The 13,430-nt window shown below is 40.9% G+C and overlaps 1 protein-coding gene across 2 annotated transcripts in view; it reads right to left on the bottom strand.

The window, feature by feature from the left end:
• Positions 1-13,430, bottom strand: part of NRP1 (neuropilin 1) — a 229,333-nt gene that overhangs the window by 75,747 nt on the left and 140,156 nt on the right. For both annotated transcript variants that reach the window (XM_086941540.1, XM_086941541.1), the window contains exon 7: positions 11,674-11,834. In XM_086941540.1, the coding sequence (XP_086797666.1) occupies positions 11,674-11,834 (161 nt within the window). The remainder of the gene's footprint in view (positions 1-11,673; positions 11,835-13,430) is intronic.

Raw genomic sequence — 13,430 nt, 5'->3', positions numbered from 1 at the left:
GTAATTCATGCAGACCTGAAAAACGATCAGAATCCTCAATGCTAACATTTCTCAACATCACCGCATTCCTAAGCAATGTTTATCCAAGAGACACTGCACAGGAGTCCAAACGCCCCTTACAATTGCCAAGGTTTTAGTGTGCACCCATTCTTTCAGAACCACTCGGACTCACATAATAATAAACTATTGATTTAAAAGGCGCGCATTCGATAAATACACTATTACAAGAACAGAAGAATACCTGCTTAAAAAGAAATACAAATTAACAAAACCGCACACATTTATAAGCCCAAATCATTGTAACTAATGTAACATAATTGTTATATTTTCTTTCTACTTCATCATGTCACTTCGAGAGAGGGGATTGCACATTCTCTTTCACTCCCATCTCTCCCTAAACCCACAAAACAATGGTGCAGAGAGAGGAAGAAGTCACCAGTGAAGCAGCTCTACTCCAACCAGACCAGCGCGTCTATGTAGCAGGGGTCTTGATTCTACCATGACTGGTACAAAGCTCCAAACTATGTGGTATAGCAGTTTAGCAGTAACCCCGAAACGCACAAACATGATACCGCTATGCAGAAAGCCTTCCTTGAGTCCCCAGCACACAATAATAATCGAACTTAAGGTGTGGCCCACCATGCACACAGCCTTCCACAGGAATGGTCCTGAGACTCTTCAGAAGTTGGTGGCCTCCTGTGTCCAAACAAGAGCCTTGTGGTCCACCAAAAAAAAGGGTGGGAAGAGTTTCAGTAGCAGCCCGTGGCACAATCATGATCACCAGCTGAATGTGCAAAGTCTCTACCGTGGATTCAGGACAGGCCTGTGGAGTGGAGTTTTACATAAAGTAAACTGGGCCAAGCATCCCCCTCTTTCTCCCAAGAAGGGTCCAGATCCACGAGGTGGTACAGTTCTACATTAATGTGGTATATCGAACCAACTCTCTCTTGCACTCCTAGCAATAGCTGCTGATTGCTCCCATGGTACACCAGATCCACAGAACAACAAAGGTGAGCCAACTAATAGCATGATTTCAACATCTGTTTCTCCCTAGAACACTGTATTTGAATCCATACAAAACACCCCGCATTACTGGCTCACAGGCTCTTAGAAGGCAACAGGTTTATCATGCTACAAGACACATTGCTTTAGAAATAAGCACTTGATACTGTTAGACATTACTACTCCTGCATACCCTAAGATTAATGCTAATTATGCAAAAGGACCACCCATGTTGGCCACGGGAGGAAGACCAGGTGGACACATGAAGCATATTCTCGCTGTCAATGGTTTATTCCTTTCTATAATAATCAAGGTTGGCACCCTCTATTGGACCCTTCACTTACTGACATGCACAAAGACTACAACATTTAAATCAGTTTGCTCTTGTGAGAGAAAAGCATTGTTCTATTAAAAGCAAGGGCGGCATCATCATTTCTTCAGCTACAGTTCACCTTTAAAGCTGCAAGTATTTCTTAGGATGATGTTATCTATATGCCCAATGCTTACTCTTGTACAGACACCACTTAAAAGTCTTTTAGAACTTTACAGAATATGACACTGTTTTTTTTGGGGGGGGGGAGGGGGGGGTATGTTGCGCAAACTCAACCCGAAGATATCAGAGCGCTTTACATGACCACCAGTTGCGTTAAAGATGGACATATACATTTTTGGTAGGCAAGGGGAGATTAAGTGATTTGAATAGCAGTATGTTGAGTTTCCCTGCCGAGACTCGAACCCAGGTCTCTAGCTTGAGGTAGGCCGCTCTAGCTGTTAGGCCACATCTTTGTTGGAATAAATAAAGCAATTATGTTAGCCATGTTTTCTTTCAATTCCTTTTCTGTCCAATAAGAATGGGTGCTCTTTAGCCCATTTTGAAAGCACAGAGCTTATGGTTTCATCAGAACGACATTGAGAAGGAGCTGAGAACCTCGCATCGGGTGTTAATAGGTTAATCTCTGATGCCTGCTCACCTTGCAACTCATAGTTTTGATGCGGCTGGCAAGAGTTCCATTGTGAGGAAGCTCCAGATCTTTACAGGAAGATGCCGTCACGTTAAGGGGGTGCATCTTTCTCAATGATGGGTGTTTTGGAATTCGGGTACTATTAAGACCATTTATCATCCATTCTACTTAGGGGGAGCTCTAGATCTGCACACCATGACTCCCCAAAGACAATGGGTTAACATGTTGATATAGGCAGAACTAGGCAATGTTGATCCGTCATGTCACCCAACTAGCATCTTAAAAGGTATATGATGAAAGGAACATACATCTTCTACAAAGTATGCATTCGGTAGCACTGATATTTTAAAACAATACGAAATTGTTTAGGTATAACAGATTTTGGAGTCTGTAGAGGTCTGCTGTTGAAGTGTTTAGAGCAAATTGAAGTTCAACTCACAGGAACCACACAACCCTCAGAGGCATATTAACCTCTATGCTAATTAATCCAATTTATAGAAATGAGGAAAAGGATAACAATTAGGGAGGTGAATGGCAAATAGACTTTGATTGATGGTTACGACCAATGTTATTTTTTCACGGTACTTAATATGGTGTTGTTTAAAAACTAATATCTAAGGAGGTAATTAACTTAATTTGGAGCCGCGCCTTGATCAACATTTTGTAGCTTGCATCTGACGGGCTCCATGTTGTACTATGTTAAAGTGGCTAATTAAATGAGTCCTCCCTTGAGGAGAATGGGTTGGAGAGAATCAAGTTTTGATTTAAAGCGCCAGTTCCTTCCATCTTGCCAATAAAGGCGGTGAACTCCATGCCATTTCTTTTCATTTAGTTATTAGCTTCGTTACCAGCTGTTGAGACTATCAAGGGATTAGCAGAGTGCGCATTTGTATTTTACAAGCACCCCAATTCCCACCACCAGATGCTTTGGTCGTGGTGACATTTTGTTTAATTAACAAGAGTTTTAAGGTATTAGGCTTTAAGAATACGTCTCGATTTTTTTAATACTACTGGAATCTTGTTCTAATTAGAAAACGTATGCAGTCTTAAGGCACATATGTACCAGGGATAAACATCTGTTTTCGAATAGCTAGAAGAAAACGATGCATATTCTGCTGAAGTTTGGCTCACATTTACTGGAGTCACTGCAGATGCACCGCCCTCTTTTGCAAGGAACCAGCACTCATTGTTACGTTTGAAGAATGGTCCATCACTGGAATGCAAATGAGGGAGAGGGCGGAACATTGCCATACAATGAAATCCATCTTTTAGCGGGCCACAAAGGGCACCTAGTAAATATGCCATTCTATCTCATGCATCTCAATGCACCTAGTATATGGAGGTTAAACACGGGTGTAAAATGTTCAATCTCCTAATTAAAGTGCATATGTGAGTGCAGGGCTTCCATGTCCATTATTCATGCATTTTTTTTTCAATGCTGCAATAAAGAGAAGTACGGCATGTATGCAACGGTTCTTCCACTTTTTGTGATGTTTACGATTTAGAATATACATTTAAAGAAAGCAAGTACATTGCGAATTTGAAAGTTAATTTTGACTCATATAACTCAACAAAAGACCATCTGGCTATTCAAGAGATTTCTTAGTGAATAGGTTTATGTTCATAATTGTAATTCAGGGTGAGGGTTGGCTAATGTGATGTATCTTTTGGCTTCCATGAATATGCATGATATACAAAATAATCCATGATTACATGCCCGGATGGAAAAGTTTCCATTCTTTCCCGTGATTACACATGTCAATAAAATGCAGGGGATTTCAGCTACATGCCCAAATCCCAAAGGATGCATATAGTTAATGTAAGTCATTCTCGGTTGGCTGTCATCAGCTCCAGTGGTAATTCAGCTCACACAAAGATGCTCACATGTACGCATACAGAAATGTGGATATTTGTACAGGGATATTTCTCTTCTATAATGTGGCTATTGCCTGACAGGGGTTCAAAATTCAAGCTTCATGTCTAATTGGCAGAAGTGAGCCAATCCCACTTGGTAAGAATGTCCCAGTATTCCACAAATACTTCAGAATTACAGGTGCGTGAACAAAAGACACACATGCTTTACTGGATATTGAGTCCTTTCAGTTGTATTTTCTGTGGTTTAAAAGTTCTACACGAAAGTCTATAATTTTAGAAGGAAAATCCAGAATTTCGAGTTGGAATTGCAACTTGCAAAAAAAGAATGAAAATGCCTGATGTATGCCTCTGGTGGTAGTGCAGTCCTTCCAGGAATCCCCTGGGACTTGATAGGATCACGTGAAATGTCTGGGAAACACATGTGGACTTTCACTGTGCTGATTATAACTATTCTGGCGTAACCTCAGCGTATGACAAAGACATGAAAGACACATTGTAATTGATGGGAGAATATTAGGAAGACAGAAAATTGTCCAAATTGCTCTCATTGCTACAGCGACTGGACACTTCAGTGAAAAATGTCTTTAAGAAAATTTGACATCATATCTTCATACTGTTTGAGATGGTACCTGGTTATTATGCATTGTCTGCCATTAACTTGTTTCCGTCTTTTGAGAACTATGTCATAAGAGGTTGAGGACTCAATCAAGATCCCAGTAACTGAGGTTCCGTCAAAAAGCCACTTCCACAGTTGGCCACTAGTGTGAAGTATATTGAAGTATCTCACCAGGAGCTGGTGTCTTGATGAACTATTCCGGGGCTTCTCTGGAACAGTTGCTTAAAGTGCATTTGCAGAGCTGTCTCTGGGAGGCCAGCTGACTGAAGCTCTTCATCAAGAAGGAGCACCCGGGGGAAATGTAGGCAACAACAACAAAAAAGCGCCCTCCACTCAACTATACTGTATAAAAAAAAGCCCTTATTGCGCACTACACATCATGTCACTATTTCATGGGCCCCAATTCTTCTTTTCTAGGGGGAAAGGGTCTAATATCTACTTATGAACCCTAGCATATGTGTATGTAAAAACAAATACAGGTCCTACGCTCAAAAGGTGCTTCTCACATGTGTTGAAAAGTAGGTAAAAAATGTGTGATTAGGAATCCCCTGTATTCCAAGCTGCCAACCATACATTGGATGGTTCAAGAGTGCAGAGCACAAACCAGATCACCACGGCTAAATGATGTGGAACGGAAAATCGTTTGGAGCTGAAGACCTGCTTCTTCATCCTCTGCTGCAGAAGACGTTGGCGTGCTCCATCGGCTCTGTTCAACAGAGATGAACTGCAGCTTCTTCAGGCACAGGCAAAAAAAGCATGTATTTATTTTATCTGATGACCCGAGTCATTACTGTTTCTCCTTGTGGTAGCTTGGTTCAAGGTTGTCCAGTGCACTCCAGGCATCAGAAGAACCAATACATATGAACACAATTATACGCTGTCATGAAAAAAAAATTAGAAGCAATGGGCAAATGACAGACGGAACCTTTTCCCCATTTTTTACGATCTAATAACTTCACGACTTTCCCCATTTGAAATATCAAATGTGACTTAACATGTGAAGCAGCATGTCTTACAGTACCCTTTTAATAGATATTTGTATTGTGTGCCACTAGACAAATAAAGAATAAAAGTTAGGGTGACACAAAAGTGAAAAGCGATGAGCAGGGTGAATGCTAGGACGCATCCAAAGTCACTATCCCTACCCATAAACCTCACTTTTATCTATCTGCATAAAATCCATTTTAGGATATTGACAGTGAAATGTGAACTGTGAAGCTGATTTTGACTAATGTTTATTTGTTCTTACTGTAGCAGGTGGTAAAGACTACTGAGCCACAGATGGTGTAATAAAAAATTCTCTGCCTTTGTTTAACATTTGATCATATCCATAATTTTCACAATACGCTGCATGTAAAGCAGCTGGTAGGACAGTGTAGTTCCATGAAGGAGAACTATAGCCAATCATGAGTTCACTGCAGTTATCTAGTCCAGTACCATCTGAGACTTCATTTTGGTAGAGGGTGGAACTATGTAGATATGCATAAGCTCTAGGAGGAGACGTGCTCACTGCAATTTTATGTTGCCCATTAGTAATCTGGGTTGAAGCACTCTGAAAGAAGTTGATTTTTCCCATCAGAGGTTGTAACATTGTCCATGCATTGTGCACAGATAGGGATGCTGTTATCAGTTTCTGAGACTTCTTGCCTACATTACCTAATCAGGAAATCCCACCTTGGAGAAAACGTAGGTGTGTTGATATAGCGACATGATGTATCGTCCAACTTAGTCTCTATGTTGTCCTGTGATGACTTTTGTGATTTTTGAAATCGAAATACAGTTTATAAACTGAAAATGTAGGCATGCAGCTCAAGGACAAGACTTTTTGAATAGTAAGTGTAACCCAAAAATAATATAGTTAGCACTGACAAAGCTATTTTTGCTGGCGTACCCCTTTAAATGGTGGGCATGATGGCACATAGTCAATGGTGGTACTGGACGAAGACTCCATCCCTGACAGTAAAAAAAACGATGCCTACAACAGCTTGCTCCCAAACCTCACTAATGCCAACTTCAGAAAAAGCATGTGATGAGAGATAGGGAGGTTTCGGTGCTTCTTAATTGATGCTTCTATAGGCGTTAGCATTTTTTTAATGAATCATAAAGCAAACTAATGCAAATACTTTACTGCTATGTGCAGTCCTTTTATTGTAATGTTTGCATGATTTCACTGCTTTGAAGCAAGCTTTGTTTTCAAGAAACGTTCATGAACTTTCTAACTGAATTTGTTCTGCTCAATACATCAAACCTGAAGAAGGGAGCAAGCTTGGCATGGGCCATTCTCGTTTTGGGACACAGTCTAGCTTCTCATTTTGAAGACCGTAAATGCTTGTAAACTGCAGGAGCTGGAAACTATTCCGGTGTGCAGTCATGGTTTTAGGTAGACAGCAGCGGGTTCGCTAGAGAGATGAAGGGTCGGGAGGAAGACAGCTGTGCGATGGGGCTACACAGTCGATAAATATTAAACATATGGCTTTTGTAACTGAAACATTCCACATTTTTCACATCTAAAGCCCCTGCTTTGGTGTGTTGCAGAACACTGCTAAACTCATTGAAGATCCGAAAACCAGGTGATGGTACAGACTCAATAAACACACAAAGAACACGGTTCCTTCCAGATAGAAAACTCAAAGTTTGTCTTCTTAAATGTATAAAGGTTGTCATTGTTCACTATGACTCTTCACCAGCTCAGTAGTCGCAATAAAATCTTCAGTTTCATAAAAGTTCAGTACAACTGTGTTAAATTGCGTTCAGTGAACCACAGATACGTCCCAAGAAGTGGCCGTGTCCGCTAAGGTAGTTAATTTGCTACAGAAGGAGTGGATTCCTCTTTTCTCTTTGAAGACAGGGAAAATGTCCGATACTACTTGCGGTCTCATTCACATGCACAATGGAGAGTTCAAAGGGAGCCGCCAGCTAGAAATTATATATTAATATTAACAAAGTCTCTATTTGCAACCTCAAATCTACTTTTTATTGCATGTTCTTGTGTCCTACTGGGGTTCAAAAAGACATCTGAATGTGTTTCAGCATAGATGATTTGCACCATCACTCCTTTTCCTGTCTACCTTTGTGTGGCACATTCATTGTAAATGAACCCACCTACTCTGTTATTAGGGATGCAGGTAGCAACTGATACCTGGGGCATGTTCCACAATGCACCATTCATACAGCGAGAAGCTTGGTGCGGAGCTCACGTCAAAACCAGATGTAAGTTAGGTCCCTGCAGACACTGTGGTACACTGGAGTTACCACTATTCAGGGGGCACCTGCTCATCCCAGGCCCTTTGCATAGCTGTGGGGTGGCCTGACACAATGTGTTGTTCTTAGTGCCCCAGAAACAAAATTCATGCTGAGGGGTCTCTTTTGTGTGTGACGCCTCTGACCAAAACACTTTCAGAAAGCGCTCGGGGGATAATAAAAATGAAAAAAGAGTTGAGGGCGTCCAGGTCGAGCCATGGTTTCTTTAATATAAAAATATTTTGGGCTTTCCCTGTGAAACATCTATGTTGTTGTGTGCTAAAACTCTCTGATCTGCTCTGTGTTCATTTTGTTTCTCTCTCTCCTTCCATTACTAAACAAACTTGATTCCTAGTCTCTTGTAGACATTACACCTCCCAGAAAGCAGAGGCTTGCTGCTAGTTAATTAACGTATTGTTGCTACACGTTGGTCAGCAAATTCCTAATTTGATTCATGAAAATTGAGAGAGCTTGCTTTCTCTCTGGAGCTACGCCTGCTTTCAAAGCAGCATAGTTAATCCGCGGCGAGACCACATGATCTGGCTTTGCTCATAGTGTTGCTATAGCAACAGAACGTGAAAGATAATTCAGGGCAAAAGTGAAACAGATTCCCCGTAAATAAATACCTCTCGTAAATAAGCCAGTTTTTATTAAAACAGTGCCTGGTGAACATTTGATTCATTAAAATGCATTCGTGTGTTCTGCTTTTTAACTGTAATCCCGTTGGCATATCGGTGTGTTGGACAATAATTCATTCAGGAGGCAGAATGCGCTGTTGAGATGGGATGCTCACAAAACTGGGCACATATACAGACTGATAATGGACCACTTTTTTAGCAAAAGAAAGTATCCCTCTAATTGGAATAAATCCAGAATAAATCCGCCTGAGTGGGCCATACAAATGAAGTGGGCATTGTGTGCACCGTCGAGGTGTTCCCCTTAAGAGGCCTAATCGGTATTACCTGCCCCACAGCATTACTTTGTGCATTTTTTAATGCTTGAGAAGGCTTGTGCTTTGACCTGCTTAAGTTCTTCTGCTCTCAAATTCCACTTATTGCAATAGAACAAGGGCGCCTGCTGTGCCAGAAAGCGATGCCTCGCAACCGGGCGCTTCAGCATGCTTGCATGGTCGCAAGGTATCTTGGAATTCGCGACCTGAGTCAACCAGGCTGGGGAGCAGGTGTGCACACAAAAGAGCGGGAGTATGGTGTGCCTTACCACTTCCTTTACTGATAATTCATCCATGACAGAGGGGCTCACTGAGCCCTGTGAAAGTTAGGGAGCTGAAGAGAGCCAAACATGTTGGTCGTTTGTGCACATTTGTGACCATATTCTTTTTTTATGTTCTAAGATCCTTTCAGATGCCAAGAGCGCACCTTATATGGGTCAGTGGGCAGCAGGATTGCAGTACTGCTTTTAGAGCCATGTAGAGCATTAAATATTTATGTAAAATGCGGGCCTCAGTGCTCAAGAAAGAGACAGAGAGATAGGGCTGGCCAATTTCCACCACGTTTTAGCAATTACGGATTAAATGCCTCCATGTGAAAATAAAATAAAGCGAACTAGCTCACGCACGTCAGAAGAACGCGTTTTGGAAGTGTCTATAATGAGATGGGAAACAAAGAGAGAACATCACAACATCTTTCTCATGCTCACATTGCATTTTTTTTACAAGTATTCTGTAAAAAGCAGTGCTACTAAGAAAAGTCTCAATGTACAACAGCTGTGAGCATTGAACAGAGAACGCCAGACTGAACAGTGTATTACATGTACAGCAGGTCCCAGTGAAAACCAGTGTTATACTCAGAACCCAATATCTGGCTAAGAAGGTGGACGGTAAAACCAAACACCCATTTCTGTCCGCAAATGTGCCCTGCCACATCCGGCGAAGAACAACTTGCACACCAAACCATAAGCAGCTTTTCAAGATTAAGTAATTGATGAAAATGAAGGGCTGGTCCCATTATTGGGTGACAGCGCTGGACATGTAAAAATAGCCCCATTTTGTATTTCAAATAGCTCATACCCATCTCTTGGTCAAGCTTTCAAGAAGTGATAGGGATTACTCCTGTCTACAGTTGGGCTGAAAAACCTGACTTGTATCTTTATTAATGGATTTGGGGGGCTGCTCCTAGCATGGAAATTGAAGAAAGACACATTTTTGGATTTCTATGTGAGTAGAGTAGCTCTGCTTTCTCTGTAATCTCCTTCTTTGACTTCACCCTGGCTCCTGTCTCACTTCTCTATGAAGAGATTGTTGCGAATACTATTGGCAGAACAAGGGCTTTCATCCGCACCAGCCAATGAAGATCTATCTAGGTGTTGGTCAGAAGGCTTTAGCCTGTTTAGCATTGTTGAAAATGGAAAGGCAGCTGAAGTGGGGTTTTAAAGGATGGTGCAATGACTGTAAGAGCAGGTAAGTTAAATTGTCTGGAGGCAATTTTCATGGGCGTCTTGCAGGGTGATGTGCCTCTCAGTTGTTGTGCCTACAAAAAGGTGGATGGTTAAATTGGAAATATGAATTCTGAAGACCCGATAGGTAGAAGATTGTTAGAAGTAGCATGCCTGTGAGTGTAGGTAAGCCCAGTTGGGAGGTATTCCTTGGAGGTTGTGAACCATCCTTTAGGTATTTTGGCTGAAAAGTGACATAGAGTGTTGGGGGAAGATTGCATGGAGTGAATAAGTGTAACTAGGTGGTACATATTGAAATACTAGTGCTTCGGATATCACTGATGATGTCCACTCTAAAACCCTTGCATTTCAATCCTGTAGACAATGCCCAGAATTCTGCTGGTGCTTCTGCAAAAAGAAATATGCCTTTCTGCAGCAGAACCAGAATGGAAATTATCCCTGTGCTAAAACATAGGAGGTATGAGTCCCAGTAAGTTTTAAATCCTTAAGAAACTTTGACATTTGTACCACGTCCTGTAAATATTCTACATAAAAACAAACTGAGTTGCAATTCACTGACTGAGGGAGCCCTTGGCAAGGTGCGCGCACCACTTCTGCACCGCTGGAATGCTGACCCCATGTATTGCATTTGCAGAGGCACGACAGTGAAAAGTTATATTGATACACTCTATGGAGCTTAAAATATGAAGTAATCATGAACCTGAACCTACAGGAAATTTCATATTAAATGATAGGATCCACACTTCAGTGAGTATCGTATAATAAGGCCTTCTCCTCCTTGTGTACACTAAGGAAACCACATTTTAAGTTTTCTGGTTGAATACTCTCTCTTAAATGTTCCAACTGTACAACAACGGTAAAAATTGATGCATATCTTTTTTCCATAAAATATTATTGCTTTACTGGCAAAAATATGAACTTCAAAATTGAACAGCTCCTCCCATTTTGCCATTCCACCTAACCCTAAGGTGGTCTTCAGACAGCACTACACAAGCCCACTGAGCCAATCAGTCACAGATGGTCTATAGTCATTACCTCGGCTGAATATATTCAAAATACGAACATTGTGCCAATAAGGTAAGCAATTGCAGCAACATTAGTATTAACAATTTGCAAAAATACAAATGTCATTCCAGATACATAATAAACACACGAGGAAAACAGAATATCGCTAGACAACACATGGAAAGACCCGGGTTACCCTAAAAAGGCTTGCTAGATAGAAGATTTAGGCAATGCCAGACTTTCCTTTTTTTATGTCTACTGCAAGTGATTTAAAAGTCTCCAAAGAGCAAGTACTTAAGGAGCATAATAAAATATTTACTGTTTCAGTTGCCATATATGCTTTGAACTAATGCTGACTGAAGAACAAAACACAAATCAGTGCTGTAAGTACCTCTTACAAACCCAGAGCAAAGTAGCAGACAAACAAAATAAATAATTGACAGTCTTAGCATCATTTAGTCTTGCTGGGCTTGTGATTTCTGTAGTGGTGCTTGCACCTGCATTGTGGGCATTTGCTTCTCATATTTGATCATGCTGCCCTTCGAGAGTGGATCTGCTTACCTGTATCCACTCCTTAATGGAATCTTCTCCTGGAGTCCATCCATTCTCAGGGTAATTGAGCCGTGACCTTTCGGCGGACCAGTTGGTGCTGTATTGGGTTGAAACTGTGATCTGGTTAGAATCAATTTCTCCGGATTCCATGCCAAGTGGTTCCTTGCACTCTAAATGACACCAATGAAAAGAAAGTAATGTAAAGAAGGTTTTTTGTCAATGGTGTGTGGCAGTGCATTTGTTCTGCTCAGCTAGTCTAGTCCGGCCATGATCTCAATAACACATTTTAAAGCATATTTGTATCTTTCTTATAGAACTTTGGCTGTAGGAGCAGAGCTGATCTTTATGCAAATAATTGTAAGTGATAATGCTCTCCTAGCTCAAGTTGACATTAAACTAGTCCATTATTCTTACTTGTATTTTTAGATAATGTCCGTATTTCACAGAAAGAGATACATGCATTCCCTTCAACGCTGCTAGTTGGTCACAGGGTGAAGACCTGAACAGTTCAACTTCTGGGTAAATAACCCCACTCTGAATATGAACCTTCTCGTACATCACTCATCGTTTCAGTGGTCCTATGCCATGAACATGTTCATTCGGCTTGCACTTTTCACTGACGTGCGTCAGGCTTGGTATATGCTTCAATGACCAATACTTGCAAAAGGTAATTTGTTGACAGATGATATGTTTGAATTGTGGGTTGAATGAGGCTCGGATTCATAGTTTTAAAACACGGTAGTCATAATTGCTGCTACTGAAAGTAGATGGCTTCATTAAGCTTTTGCAGCTTAGTTCATCACATTTATTTTTTCCAGTGATAAACGTTGCACTCCACAGACAGATATGTGTCGAGCATGAGAATAATAAATATTAATTCTAATATCGTGCCTAGCAATTTAAGATCCACTTTAGCTGACAGGTGGTTGGATAGATAAAGGGATACTCACTTGAAGATAAAGTGACAACAGAGATTAGACAGAGACTTGGATTTTGGAAATATCTGTACAAAATCCATTCTCTTTCAGGGATTTCGTACTGCGGTTCATGGCTTTCGTGAACCTGTTTGAGCAGTGCCGGATTAGTCTAATCTAGTGCACTACTTTGAGTTTGTCTGTTGGTAAACTAACCTATGCATACGACTCCTACTGCAAGGCTGGTATTTCTGGGACATTTATAGGGGCCAATTGGTGTTAGCTCCACTAAATTAAGCTTCAAATAATAAAGCACCATGCCAACAGCAGCTAGTCTTTTCCTCTGAAACAGCCTTTCTCTGAGGTGAGCAGAGGTACAGCTACTTTACTCTCTGAAAATTGGTGAGAATATCAGTCTTTAAACAGAATCTCTCTGTCTCTTATAATACAATTTCTTTAGATACATTTGAGCCCATCGTCCCCTGCTGTTTGCTCTGCGTGAATCTCTATAGCAGGTATACTGGAGCGGACCCAAATCAATATGGAAAGGAACAAACAGTGTGCCTTTTAAATGTTTTGTGATATTTTGTGCCACGTTATTTCTATTTGCATTAGATGATTTCATTCAGATGTTTTTCTTTGTTTAACCCTTCAGTTCAATCGAATTTACGTAAGAAAATTCTGCACAGACTATGAAATTCCGGTTGTCCAGAAATAACAACAGCAATAGTAATGTGTGTATAAAAACACCGAAAACATTACACGATATTCACAACAATATTTGCATAGTGATCCATATGTTTGTACTATCTAGCCTAAAAACTGCTACACCCACATTCCTTGGCATGGGAA

Source organism: Lissotriton vulgaris, chromosome 10, assembly GCF_964263255.1.
Source record: "Lissotriton vulgaris chromosome 10, aLisVul1.2, whole genome shotgun sequence".
Taxonomy (NCBI): Eukaryota; Metazoa; Chordata; class Amphibia; order Caudata; family Salamandridae; genus Lissotriton; species Lissotriton vulgaris.
Note: the sequence above shows the minus strand (reverse complement) of the source record. Positions and strands in the feature narration are given on the sequence as shown.